The sequence below is a fragment of the Erinaceus europaeus genome, chromosome 11, assembly GCF_950295315.1.
Source record: "Erinaceus europaeus chromosome 11, mEriEur2.1, whole genome shotgun sequence".
Taxonomy (NCBI): Eukaryota; Metazoa; Chordata; class Mammalia; order Eulipotyphla; family Erinaceidae; genus Erinaceus; species Erinaceus europaeus.
In genome coordinates, this window is record NC_080172.1 from 18,033,714 (window position 1) to 18,048,867 (window position 15,154).

At 40.4% G+C, this 15,154-nt stretch overlaps 1 protein-coding gene across 3 annotated transcripts in view; it reads right to left on the reverse strand.

Moving 5' to 3' along the window:
* ARB2A (ARB2 cotranscriptional regulator A) overlaps nt 1-15,154 on the reverse strand; it is a 439,389-nt gene that overhangs the window by 36,551 nt on the left and 387,684 nt on the right. The window contains exon 11 of one of the 3 annotated variants that reach the window (XM_060201168.1): nt 13,681-13,702. The exons of the other annotated variants lie outside the window; for them this stretch is intronic. Coding sequence (XP_060057151.1) covers nt 13,698-13,702 — 5 coding nt within the window. The 3' untranslated portion in view covers nt 13,681-13,697. Of the gene's footprint in view, nt 1-13,680; nt 13,703-15,154 lie in introns of those variants that run through there. 3 annotated transcript variants of the gene reach the window in all.

Sequence of the window (15,154 nt, forward strand, 5' to 3'; positions counted from 1 at the left end):
TTAAAAAGGACAGCAGCAACAAATGCGGGAGAGGCTGTGGGGACAGAGGAACTCTTTTGCATTGCTGGTGGGAATTAAATTGGTCCAACCTCTGTGGAGAGCAGTCTGGAAAACTCTCACAAGGCTAGACATGGACCTTCCATATGATCCAGTAATTCCTCTCCTGGGCTTATACCCCAAGGACTCCATAACACCCAACCAAAAAGAGGTGTGTACTCCTATGTTCATAGCAGCACAATTCATAATAGCCAAAACCTGGAAGCAACCCAGGTGCCCAACAACAGATGAGTGGCTGAGAAAGCTGTGGTATATATACACAATGGAATACTATACAGCTATCAAAAACAATGAACCCACTTTCTCTGACCCATCTTGGACAGAGCGAGAAGGAATTATGTTAAGTGAGCTAAATCAGAAAGATAAAGATGAGTATGGGATGATCCCACTCATCAACAGAAGTTGAGAAAGAAGATTTGAAAGGGAAACTAAAAGCAGGATCTGACTAAATTGAAAGTAGGGCACCAAAGAAAAAACCCTGTGGTGAGGGGGAGGGTGGACATGCAGCTTCCTGGGCTGGTGGGGGGTGGGGGTGGGTGGGTGGGATAAGACACAGTCTTTTGGTGTTGGGAATGGTGTTTATGTACACTCCTAGTAAAATGTAGTCATATAACTCACTAGTTAATTAATATGAGAGGGGGAAAATTAATTGTATGTCTACAAGTTTTTAAAACACAGACTGAGTCTTCTTAATATATAGACTGTGTATTTGATATGCGGACTCTCTCAAAAGCCTAGACCAAGTAGATCAGAAGCAACCAGTAGCACAGCTATATATAAGATACTGGGTACTGTACAACAAACCCTAACAAAAGGACTTTTCTTTTTTTTTTTATATTTATTTTATTTATTTTTTCCCTTTTGTTGCCCTTGTTGTTTTATTGTTGTAGTTATTATTGTTGTTGTCGTTGTTGGATAGGACAGAGAGAGAAATGGAGAGAGGGAGGGGAAGACAGAGAGGAGGAGAGAAAGATAGACACCTGCAGACCTGCTTCACCGCCTGTGAAGCGACTCCCCTGCAGGTGGGGAGCCGGGGTTCGAACCGGGATCCTTATGCCGGTCTTTGTGCTTTGCGCCACCTGCGCTTAACCCGCTGCGCTACAGCCCGACTCCCACAAAAGGACTTTTCAAAGTTAACCCAATTACCAAATAATGTGATGATAACATTAACTATCCATTGTCTATTTGAATCCTAAGACAGCAGGAACCTCACATCTCCACTATAGAGCCTATATTTTCCCCAGTCCTGGAACCTTAGGATAGGGCCCACTTTCCCGCATGCCTCTCCCAATCCATATCAAATAATATTGCATCTGCTGATCACAACCTAATCAACGCATCGAATGCCACCTCAACATGCTTCACCTCAGACTGTGTCCAGAGACTTCAGGTGTGGAATGACAACCCTTCAGCTTCATTACTTGGCCACCAGGTTTCAGATGCCATCAGGATGCTGGCCAGGCTTCCCTGGACTGAAGACCCCACCAATGTGTTCTGGAGCTCCGCTTCCCCAGAGACCCACCCTACTAGGGAAAGAGAGAGGCAGACTGGGAGTATGGACCGACCAGTCAACGTCCATGTTCAGTGGGGAAGCAATTACAGAAGCCAGACGTTCCACCTTCTGCAACCCACAGCGACCTTGAGTCCATGCTCCCAGAGGGATAGAGAACTGGAAAGCTATCAGGGGAAGGGATGGGATATGGAGATTGGGTGGTGGGAATTGTGTGGAGTTGTACCCCTCCTACCCTATGGTTTTGTTAATTTATCCTTTCTTAAATAAAAAATAAATAAAAAAGGAAATATTGACAAGAGTATAGGATAAGAGGGATGTGTTTCCACACAATGCCCTCCCCCAGAGCTCTGTATCCAATCTCCTCCTTGATAGCTTCCCTATTCTTTGTTTTTATTTTGTATTTTTTTTATTAATTAATTGATTAATTTATAAAATGGGAGTATTGACAAAACCATAGGATAAGAGGGATACAATTCCATATAATTTCCACCACCATAACTCTGTATAACCCCTCCCTTGAAAGCTTTCTTATTATGGACCCAGGATCTTTATGGGCTGCAGAAGGTGAGTGTTGTGGCTTCTATAATTGCCTCTCAGCCAAACATGGGTGTTGGCAGGTCAATCCATACTCCCATCCTACCTCTCAAGTGTTTCCTTCTTTTTGTCTCTCATCCTCTAATTAAAAAATGACCACCAGGAATAGTGGAGTGGTATAGGTATCCCAATGATAATTCCAATGGCAAAAAAAAAAAATATGTAGAAAACAAATAGTACTCCACTCATAACTCTAAGCACAGTTGTAGCTTTAGACCCTTGTATAACATACTCACATGGGAAAAATTCCTTGATGGGGGGGCACTGTTTACCAGGGCTATACATTTTAAAAAATATTGTATTTCATTTATGTTAATGAGAAAGAGTAGATGCAGAGAAAAAGAGAGAGGGGGGGGGGAGAGAGGGAGAGAGAGAGAGAGAGAGAACTGCTCAGTTCTGGCTTAGTGGTGGGGCTGGGACCTCAGAGCCTCAGGCTTGCAAGGCTTTTGCATAACCATTATGCTGTCTCCTCAGACCCTGGGCTTATACATTTTTTATGTAGTTAAAGCTTGTTAGGGTCAGGTGCTAGCCACGCCTTCCTCACTTTTCATGTTGTTTCTAGCCCAGCAGGGCATAGTTGCCTACTACTTGCATAAACCATGCTTCAGTGAAGTGTAAACTGCAGATGTGGGAGAGTTCGTGTTAAGTGAGATTTTCATATGTTGGGGAGGAGACTGAGAACTGGATAAAGGAGTAAATGGACACACTCTAATAGCTGTAGTTCTGAGAAAAGATAAATGGAATATCAACACTATAGAAACGGTGGCCTCTCTCAGACCACAGATAATAATAGCAACTCTCAACCAATTTGCATCCATCTGACTTTGTTGGGAGTGTGATCTGATTTTCTGAAAGACTGTGCAAGAAGTGGGAAAATAGGACAGTGACTGTGGGCAAGATCAATGCCTTAGGGCTATGCTAAAAGAATTACCTATGCAGGGAGCTAGACAGTTCCATTTGGTCTTTGTTCTAGGTGTGTCATATTTGATCTCTCATCACATGCCTTCTACTTCTTCATCAATCAACAGAATATATAAAAATAGGCATGATCTGGGAGTCAGGCGGTAGCACAGCAGGTTAAGTGTACCTGATGCGAAGCGCAATGACCAGCGTAAGGATCCCGGTTTGAGCCCCCGGCTCCCCACCTGCCGGCGAGTCACTTCACAAGCGGTGAAGCAGGTCTGCAGGTGTCTAACTTTGCCCTCTCTGTCTTCCCCTCCTGTCTCCATTTCTCTCTGTCCTATCTAACAACGACGACATCAATAACAACAATAATAACTACAACAAAAAACAAGGACAACAAAAGGGAAAATAAATAAATATAAAAAATAGGCATGATGAATACTTCTTAATATAGAGGTATTAAGTAATATTTAACTCAGGGGCTGGATGGTAGCACACCCAGGAGAATGTACATATTACCATGCTCAAGAACCTGGCTTCTGTACTGCAGCAAAGTAAAAGACTCTGGGGAAACCACAGGGAGGACATTGGATGATAATGGACAGTGACTTGAATGGGTGATGAGGGTCATGTTCAGACACCTACCACAACGAGATGAGAAGGCATACCCATGTATCAACAACCGTCTGTAAACCATTATTTCCCCCCAATTTCCCCCCAAAGTTACTTGGAAAAAAAAAGAAGTGGTCCAGGAGGTGGCGCAGTGGATAAGGCATTGGACTCTCAGGCATGAGTTCCTGAGTTCAATCCCCAGCAGCACATGTACCAGAGTGATGTCTGGTTCTTTCTCCTTCTATCCTTCTCATAAATAAATAAAATATTTTTTTTAAAAAAAGAACTTGGGTTTAAGTCCCTGGTTCCCACCTGAAGAGAGAAAGGTTCATGAAGGGTGAAGCAGTACTGCAGGTGGATCTTCTTCTCCCTCTTTTTCTAATTCCCTCTCCCCTCTCAATTTCTCTTTGTCTATATCAAACAGGAAGCAAAAAGGGGGTGGTAGAGAATAGCCACTGAGAGGAGTGGGGTACATCATGCAGGCAACATGCCCCAGCAATGACCCTGGTGGCAATAAAAACAAGCAAATCATTACTATGTAATCTTTATATAAGTTTTTGTTTATTTATTTATTTATTCCCTTTTGTTGCCATTGTTGTTTTATTGTTGTAGTTATTATTGTTAGTTATCGATGTCGTTGTTGTTGGATAGGACAGAGAGAAATGGAGAGAGGAGGGGAAGACACAGAGGGGGAGAGAAAGATAGACACCTGCAGACCTGCTTCACCACCTGTGAAGCGACTTCCCTGCAGGTGGGGAGCCGGGGGCTCAAATCAGGATCCTTAGGCCTGTCCTTGTGCTTTGGGCCACGTGCACTTAACCTGCTGCGCTACCACCGGACTTTCATCTGGTATCCTTAGTTAGTAATACAAAATATCAACACTTCAGTCTTTTAAAAAACTTTTTTATCTTTGTTTATTGAATAGAGAAAGTCAGAAATCGAGAGGGTAGGGGGAGACAGGGAGAGAGAGAGACACCTGCAGCTCTGCTTCACCACTTGCAAAGCTTTCCCCCTGCAGGTGGGGATCAGGGGCTCGAACCTGGGTCCTTGCACACTGTAACACATGTGCTCACGCCACCACCTGGCCCCAACACTTACGTCTTTTTTTTTTGGCCACCAGCATTACTGCTGGGTTTTGAGTGCCTGCACAACCATTCTACTGTTCCTAGTTGCCATGTTTTTTCTTTTATTTTTTTCTCTTTCTCCCTTCCTTCCTTCCTTCCTTCCTTTCATTTTATAGGGAGACAGAGAGAAATAAGGAGAGAGAAAAGGAAAGAGACACCTGCAATACTCCTTCACCCCTTGGGGAGCTTTGCTCCTTGCAGATGAGGATGGAGTGCTTGAAGCTATATCTTCCTGCATGTCAGTGTTTGTGCTCAGTCATGTGTACCATCGCCCGGGCCCTGAACACTTAAGTTCGAAACTTGAATTCTCTTAACATTTACTTTTTGCTAAATATATGTTACCTCATTCTTGTTAGAATGGCTACCATGAAAAAGACAATAATAAGTGTTGGTGAAGTTGTGGCGAGAAGGTATTCCTGTGTATTATTTATGGAAATATAATTTGGTATAAATTCCATGAAAATAGAATGAAAGCTACTAAAAATTAAAAAAACAAAATAATCATATGATTCAGTAATACTACTTCTGGGATCTACTTCTGTAACCCCACCTCTCCAGAGCCCTACCCCACCAAGGAGAGATAGAAAAATGCTGGGGGTATGGATGGACCTGACAATGTCCATGTCCAGCAGAGAAGCAATTACAGAAGCCAGACCTCCCACCTTCTGCACCCTATAAAGAATTGTGGTCCACACTCCCAGAGGTATAAAGAGTAGGGAAGTTTCCAATGGGGGTGAGGGGACAAAGAACTCTGATCATGGGAACTGTGTGGAACTGTACCCCTGTTATTTTACAATCCTGTTAATCATTATTAAATCACTAATAAAAATTAAAAAAAGAAATGAAAGCAAACTATCAAAAAGATAATAACACTACCAGGTAGATGGCAGCATTAGTCACAATACCCAAGAAATAGATTAAGTGCTTCTTGTAGAATGAATAAAGAAGCTTTCCATTCTGTTCCACATGCAATAAAATGCTACTTTATTTTTTTATTGTTGTTAGTTATTATTGTTGTTATTGATGTCATTGTTGTTAGATAGGACAGAGAGAAATGGAGAGAGGAGGGGAAGACAGAGAGGGGAGAGAAAGACAGACACCTGCAGACCTGCTTCACCACCTGTGAAGCGACTCCCCTTGCAGGTGGGGAGCTGGGGGCTTGAACCTGGATCCTTACGCTGGTCCTTGCACTTTGTACCACCTACACTTAACCCATTGCACTACCACCCAACTCCCATAAAATACTACTTTAAAAGAGAAAGAAACCCTGCCATTTATGACAGCATGGATGTAATTTGCAGACACTATTCTTAATGAGATAAGTCAGGAAAAAAAACCCCAAATTCTACAAAATATCATTAATTGTGAAATCTAAAAATAAAAGCAAATCTCATAGAAACAGAAATAGAGCAATGGTTGCCAACAGTTAGGAAATGGGGAATATAGAGAGTCTGGTAACAGGGTACAAATTTTAGGTGATAAGATGAGAAAGGCTAAGAGACTATAGTATAATGTGATGACTATAGTTGATAATACTGTACTGCATCATTAAAATTTACTGAGTAGAATGTAAATGTTCTCGTAGTCAGTCACAACAGATGAATATGTGAGGTAATGAAGCTGTTAACTAAATGGGAGAAAGTCTTTCACTATGTATATGTAGCCATCTAATTGGTCATTTTAAGTATCTTACATTTTATTTGTGAATTATACCTCAATAAAGCAAAAAAAAAAAAGCAAAGTATTAAAAAGTTAATATGGCCCATTATTTCAGTTACTGTTGATAAGAATCTATGTAAACTTATTTCATTTTTTAAAGGCAATTCTTTTTTATATTTATTTATTCCCTTTTGTTGTTCTTGTTTTATTGTTGTAGTTATTATTGTTAGTTATTGATGTCATTGTTGTTGGACAGGACAGAGAGAAATGGAGAGAGGAGGGGAAGACAGAGAGGAGGAGAGAAAGATAGACACCTGCAGACCTGCTTCACCGCCTGTGAAGTGACACCCCTGCAGGTGGGGACCTGGGGATTCGAACCAGGATCCTTAAGCTGGTCCTTGTGCTTTGAGCCACATGCGCTTAACCCGAGGTGCTACTGCCCAAATCCCATTTCATTTTTTTTTTTAACTGAGGGGGTTGAAGTCATCTCTTCTGTGTCATTTTATTTCATTTTATTCTTCACTGACAATTGTCTCTAGGAGCTAGGGACACGGTGGTTAGAAAGGCAGATGTGGTCACTGACATCACAGAGTTTCATGTAATATGGGAAGCAGGTATGAAACAAATAATTTCACAAATAAATGCTCTCTTAAAAATAAATGTGTGGTGATATGTGGTACTTATTACAAGAAAAAATATCTTTTCAGATTAGTATTTATGCTTTCTCTTCACCCCACCGCCCCCCCCCTTTTGGTCAGTGCCAAGGATCCTGGTTCGAATCCCCAGGTCCCCATCTGCAGGGGTGTCACTTCACAGGCGGTGAAGCAGGTCTGCAGGTGTCTATCTTTCTCTCCTCTTCTCTGTCTTCCCCTCCTCTCTCCATTTCTCTCTGTCCTGTCCAACAACAATGACATCAATAACTAACAATAATAACTACAACAATAAAACAAGAACAACAAAAGGGAATAAATAAATATAAATCAGTCTGGATCAAAAAGTATTTTTTTTCTGAGAGAGAAAGAGAGAGAGAGAGACCATAATATGGATGTACTTTTTTTTTTTCATATTTTTAATTTCAGATGGAGAGATGGAGGGGGAGACATAAAGAGAGGAGAGACACCACAGCATCGTTCTGTCTGTGATGTTCCCTTGGTGACATCCATGGTACTCCCATGTGGTGTCAGGGCTCAAATCCAGGTACTCAAAAATGGTGAGGCATGCAATCTCTTGGTTCATTGTTTTCCAACCTCTATTTTACATAAAATTCTTCCTTTCTTTTTTTTTTTAACTTTTAAAAATTTATTTGATAGGACAGAAAGAAATTTAGAGGGGAAGGGGAGACAGACAGGGAGAGAGACAGAGAGACCCCTACAGCACTGCTCCACCACTCTCAAAGCTTTACTCCTGCAGGTGAGGGCTGGGGTCTCAAACCTGGGTCCCTGCACATTAACCAGGTGTGCCACCACCCAGCCACAGCCCCTAGAGTATTTTCTATCTACTAACAAGAGCATGAAAAATGAGAGTGTGAAAGAAAGGACCAGAAAGGGGCTGGACTTGGGGCCTCATGCTGATGTGTTCTATATATTCTGCCCATTGTGCCATGTCTCAAGTTACATCAGAAATAAATTTTATGATGAATTAATATCACTATCACATCACTGGGTAGTGAAAATGATCTCTTATATTTTAATAGTTTCTGGTCTTATTAGAAGCTTTGTTTTATAAATCATGATGTCTTATAGGTGGCCTAAATAAAGAGAGGAAGAAGACGGAGAGGGGACTAAGTCAGGCAAGTAAACCAAACCAATGGCTTCTTCTTGAAGCTTCACAGTTAAATCTGAAAACCATAATTGTTCTATATATCCACTGTTGCATGGAACTATTCGAGGTTATTAAAGATGTTCTGGGGCCGGGTGGTGATGCACCTGGTTGAGCACACGTGTTACAATGTGCAAGGACCCAGGTTTGAACCCCCTGGTCCCTGCCTGCAGGGGGAAAGCTTTGCAAATGGTGAAGCAGTGCTGCAGGTGTCTCTCTGTCTCTCTCCCTCTCTGTCACCCTCTTGACTTCTGGCTGTCTATCCAATAAATAAAGATAATAAAAAAAATTAAAGATGTTCCAATTTGGAGTTACCCTTAAAAACCTTTGATACTATGAGAAAATAGGGAACTCAGTCACCTTTAGCTCTGTGACAGAAATAAAGGACTAATTAAAGTTTCATAAAAAATACTGTGGAGGGAGTTGGGCTGTAGCACAGCAGGTTAAGCACAGGTGGTGCAAAGCACAAAGACCAGCGTAAGGATCCCTGTTCAAGCTCCCAGCTTCCCACCTGCAGGGGAGTCACTTCCCAGGCAGTGAAGCAGGTCTACAGGTGTCTATTTTTCTCTCCCCCTCCCTGTCTTCCCCCTCCTTTCTCCATTTCTCTCTGTCCTATCCAACACAACGACATCAATAACAACAATAATAACTACAACAATAAAACAACAAGGGCAACAGAAGGACATAAATAGTATTTTAAAAAATACTGTGGAATAAATTATGTTAAAAATCAGAATTGTATAATTTTTTGAAACTCTATAGTGATTTAATGGTACTTCTAATAGTGCCTAACACTTGGAAGGGTTCCACAGTTTGGCTTCTACAAAGTAGATTTTTGACAGCAAATGTGCAGGAACCAGGATCTATACTGAAACTTGAATCCAAGCCACACAGACATGATGATGTTGCCCAAATGTGAAGTGGTTTCCATTGGCAATACCAGAATGTCTCTTCACTGAAGCATGAAACTGAGTTTGGGGGATGTTAAGCTACCAAAAGAAGCAGACATTATCTAAGTCTTGATAAGATAGAACCCCCCCCCCCCCCCACACACACACACACATTGAAAAAGACTTTCTGGCATTCATTCAATGGAGAATGGAGACATGAAGAAGCCAGATAAAGTTAACAGCTTTAAAGAGAGGCTAGAAATTGTGGTGTTCTAGAATCCTCATCGCTACGCTCATGGATGCCAGCGAACATTTATTGAGCTCTAACAGCATGCAGAGCACAGTGATCGAGGCTTGACTTATATTGATCTTGAAGGTTATGGGATATATATGCCTTCATGCAATTCTTTGTGACTGGCATAGGGCTTTTGAAGATAGCAGATGTTTTGTAAATAGGTTCAACTAATAAGACTGCCAGGGGTTTACAGTTTAACTGGGAGACAGGGTAGAGGTGATTCCTTAGTATAGGTTTTAGTCTTAATCTTTTTTATTTAGCCCATGGCTAGTTAGCATGTAAGAGGTATCCAAAAGTAGTTGATTAATCAATTCTGTGAAGGTAATTTTACAGAAAACATTTACTACACCCTCACCATGCTTCAGATGCACCACTGTATTGAATTATCATAATACAGAAGCCTTATTGTTGTTCCCCTTTTTGAATGACAAACTACAGTTTTCTTTTTTTAAATTTTTTAATGTTTATCTTTTTAAAATTTTTTAAGTCTTTTTATTTATTTATTTATTTATTTGGATAGAGACAGCCAGAAATTGATAGGGATGGGGGTGATAGAGAGGGAGAGAGACAGAGAGACACCTGCAGACCTGCTTCACCACTTGAGAAGCTTTCCCCCTGCAGGTGGGGGCCTGGGGCTTGAACCTGGGTCCTTGTGCACTGTAACACGTGCACTGAACCAGGTGTGCCACCACCCAACCCCAAACTACTAGTTTTCAAGGGTTAAATTACTTGTTGAGTTATCCAAGGAGCAACATAGAGAGGCAGGATTTGAACTTAGCAATCTGACTGCAGCTCACATTCATCACTATCATTCTGTACATGGAAAAAGTAAACTATATATATTAAAGTGTTAGAGGCCCGCTGACTGGCAGAAACAGTAAATCCTCTGATTTTAGAACACTAAATGAATACTGAAGAACTGGGTAGTAGGGATAGTCATGAATAGAATTACATCAAACTGAAAAGCTTCTGCCCGGCAAAAAAAAAAATTGTCACCAAAACAGAAAGACAGCTTACTGAATGGGATACTCACATACGATGTATCAGAAAAATGGCTAGTAACCAAGATACTTCAATAACTCATGAAAATCGTCAACAAGTAACCACATCAGAAAATAAGGAAAAGTGTTGGGGGGCTACTCCCTGCACTCTTGTGTACTTCTGCTTTCAGGTATATATATATTTTCCCTGGTTTATGGGCATGTGTGACCATGTTCAGCGGGGAAGCAATTACAGAAGCCAGACCTCCCACCTTCTGCACCCACAACGACCCTGGATCCATACTCCCAGAGAGATAGAGAATGGGAAAGCTATCAGGGGAGGGGATGGGATTTGGAGATCGGGTTGTGGGAAGAAAAATAAACAAACATATCTAGAGAGATGTATGCACACCCTGCTCACTGTACCACTATATGCATATATGACTTAGAAAAACCCAAGCACACAATGACAGAGAAATGGCTAAGGAAGGTGTGGTATATACACCATGAAATACTACTCAACTGTAAGAAAACAGATCTTGTTTTCTGCTGCAGGATGGATGATTTGGAGGTGATCGTGCCAAATGAAATAAGTAAGAAGGAGAAGGACAAATACTCGATTTTACTTAGATGTGAAACTAAAGAAGAAGAAAAAGAAAAAGCAAGGTAAAAGACAAGATAAACCATTAATTGACCCTTGGTCTATATAGCAGAACTGGGTCATACTAAAAGATAGCATGGAAAAACATTTAAGAGGGGCAGGAAGTTCATTGTCCTCAGTGGAAGGTGATGGCACTTTGATGTTAGATGAGGTGTGCTAACCAATATATATATATATATAATATACACACATACATACATACATATACATATTAAATATTTATTTATTTTTCTCTTTTGTTGCCCTTGTTTTTATTGTTGCATTTATTATTGTTGTTGTTATTGATGTGGTCATTGTTGGATAGGACAGAGAGAAATGGAGAGAGGAGGGGAAGACAGAGAGGGGGAGAGAATGATAGACACCTGCAGACCTTTATCATCTGTGAAGCGACTCCCCTGCAGGTGGGGAGCCGGAGGCTCGAACTGGGAGAAGGAGGCTCGAACGGGGATCCTTCTGCCATCCTTGCGCCAGCTGCGCTTAACCTGCTGCACTACAGCCTGACTCCCCGCTAACCAGTATTTTGAAGAGATATGAAACTACCCGAGACAACTAATCTTGTAAAAACAATATTTCTTCAGTATGTTTATTGAATATTTTAATGAAAAGGATCAAATCATTGCTGGAGAATGGCAGCTGAAATAAAGTTAATAATGGAGACATATGAAGGCCAAGCATTTGCCAAAATCTTGAGTGGACAGAAAAATATGAGAAGAAGTTGGTCAGGATGTAGTGAGTAATAGTGTTAAGGGATTAAGGAGAAACAGAAATTTTCCTCACAGAACTGTCATATGTCTCATGGTAAATGGAAAGAGTAGCTGTTTTACACATGAACTTGCAAAAAGTGAAAACACCCAGAATAAGTAAAGACAGGGACTCTAAGACTTTGCAAGAATTATGGTGGTTAGGATTGGGAGGGTGGGGGGCACAGGTCTTTGGTAGTGACTGTGACATGGAACTATTATCTTGTAATCTTGTAAACCATTATTCAATCACTTTAAAAAAAAAAGGAGGGAGTCGGGCTGTAGCACAACGGGTTAAGCGCAGGTGGCGCTAAGCTTAAGGACCGGCGTCAGGATCCCAGTTCGAGCCCCCGGCTCCCCACCTGCAGGCAGGTCCCTTCACAGGCGGTGAAGCAAGTCTGCAGGTGTCTGTCTTTCTCTCCCCCTCTCTGTCTTCCCCTCCTCTCTCCATTTCTCTCTGTCCTATCCAACAACAATGACATCAATAATAACTACAACAATAAAACAACAAGGGCAACAAAAGGGAATAAATAAATAAATAAAATAAAATATTTAAAAAAAAAGGTGTTGGGAGTTGGGTGGTAGGTTAAGCGCAGGCGGTGCAAAGCACCGGCAAAAGGATCCTGATTCGAGCCCCCAGCTCCCCACCTGCCGGCGAGTCACTTCACAAGCGGTGAAGCAGGTCTGCAGGTGTCTATCTTTCTTTCCTCCTCTCTGTCTTCCCCTCCTCTCTCCATTTCTCTCTGTCCTATCCAACAACAATGACATCATCAACAACAACAATAACTACAACAATAAAACAAGGGCAACAAAAGGGAATAAATATTTAAAAAATCTTAAAAATATTTTTTAAAAAGGAGTTGCTGGTTTGTATAGCAATGACTGTAAATGATGTTTCAATCACAAATAAATGTCCTCACAATAACCCAAACTGTAATCCAATTCACATGGAACAAACTTATAAAGTTAAAATGCATTAAATTAAAATTTCAGTATACAGTTTAGTTCGGACATTTTTCTGTAAGATTTGTCCTTAGGAGACAAACTATAAACTCAATTCAGTTAACTGAGTGGGTTTCTAGTCCCTATAGACAAAAGGGTTTAATTAAAACACATTATCCCACCATGAATAAAAGTAAACTAAAAAGGAGCTACTGCAGTGAGTTCAGCTACCAGGGTAAATAAATTATTATATATAAAAACAAATCTGTTTGCTACCTTTGAATGTCTTTAATTGTCATAATTACAGCATGCCTATCTCAACACAGATGCATATGATATATTCTTAGGAAAATTGCCACAAGTGTTGATACTTATACTCAAGTGTATGTTCGTATGTTGCATACCATACACATGAAATGAATTACACATACCTAACTGTCCTCAGTCAGAGATAAATTATACAAGTGTATAAACAAAATTATGACTTCCTCATAATATTGTGTGTCAGGGGCCTGGGGATGATTCCCAATATAATTATGTCTCTTTCCCAAGCCTCCTGAGTGCATCACTGGGTAAAGAGATAGGATTAAATACGTTGGCTATAGATAACTATCTTTTTTTCAGTTTTACCCACACTGGTTTTATTCTGTCAGCCAGTCTCTATTTTCCTCAAGTGTGCTTCCTCCTGTCCCTTTCCTGGATGAAATCAAACTATAAACAGCTGCAGTCAATCAAGTGATAAAATAAACTGTTTTTACAGGCCAAAAATAGGAACTTTTCTATCAAGTTGCTCTTTGGGACTAAGGGTAAGGTTACTGATCTAGTATTCCCTTTCCCCTGAAGGAAAGCTCCCTGAAGGTTTCCTCTGGTTTTTCCTTTTTCCATTTGGGCTAAATTCAGTGAATTGCTTCAGCCTAGGACAAAATAAGAAAGAAAATCAGTAGAAAATGAGAAAAGAAGCAATTTTAACTGGTCAGGAACGAGGGACAAGAAGGCTGATTATCTACTTATCTCTACCCTGTTCCATGAAGACTGTCGAGAATGCTGTGGGAAGGACTGTGCAGGAAAGTATCTCAGAGCATTTATGACAATAGAGTGGAGACAGTTCTCCTCCCAGATAGATCTCAGCTGGGTTTTAGTGGTGGGAGGTAGAGCAAAGTGAGAGTACAGAGAAGGGGTCAATCGCCTTACAATCCAGACTTTGATGTGACAGTGAAGATGATTTCATATGGTACATTACTTATGAGCCACTTTTTCCTAGTGAAATATTAGATGTTGTAATGAAAAACTGTATCTTTTTATCCAAGGAAAAGGAAATATTGTCATAGTTTCTCCAATAGCAAAGAGACGGGATTACTATTATATCTATAACTATTTATCTATCTCTCTATATTCCCCCCCCCCATTTTTTCTATGGTTCTACCTTCTCTTCCATTTTTTTTTAAATATTTATTTATTTATTCCTTTTTGTTGCCCTTGTTTTGTTGTTGTTACTGATGTCGTTGTTGGATAGGACAGAGTGAAATCAAGAGAGGAGGAGAAGACGGGAAGAGAAAGACACCTGCAGACCTGCTTCACCACTTGTGAAGCGAATCCCCTACAGGTGGGGAGCTGGGGCCTCGAACCAGGAATCTTACACCAATCCTTGTGCCGGTCCTTGCACTGGTCCTTGTGCTTCGTGCCATGTGTGCTTAACCTGCTGCTACCACCCGACTCCCCCTTCTCTTTCATTTTAAGTCACAGCTACACCTTTTACTACTTCCAAATGTCTTTTCTTTTTTCCTCTCTGTTTGGTCCTGATGGAAATGGAGTTTAGAGGCCTCTAGTCATCTTCTAACATTTTTCCCCCTCTGAGAGCATGGACCAAGAATGCAAAGAGAACTTTTTGAAAGACAGGAAAGTAGTGCTTTATAATACTAACTGCACTGTATAAAACTTATGTATTATAATTTTATTATGATAACAGGAGAGCTTAACAAAGGAATCATGAATCAACAGTGTTGTAATAAATAAAAGCTTAGCAAAGTGTTATAAAATATTCTCATTTCTAACATATTTCAGAATGATGTGAATCATGTTACTGTACATGAATAATATGACTTATACAAATACATAAAAGTTGCATTAAATAGATATGTCAGTTATAGCCTTATGATACACATAATATGACCTTCAAAATACAAGTCTGAAGGCATTGTGTTATTGCGGGTTTTAATAAAGAACTTCTTAGTGTTGTGTGTGTGTGTGTGTATACATATATATATATATATATATATATATATATATATATGGATTTATCTTAAAAATTCTGATTTAGCTATACACCTAGAGGGTTGATGTAATATACTTAAAAATACCTTTTTAAA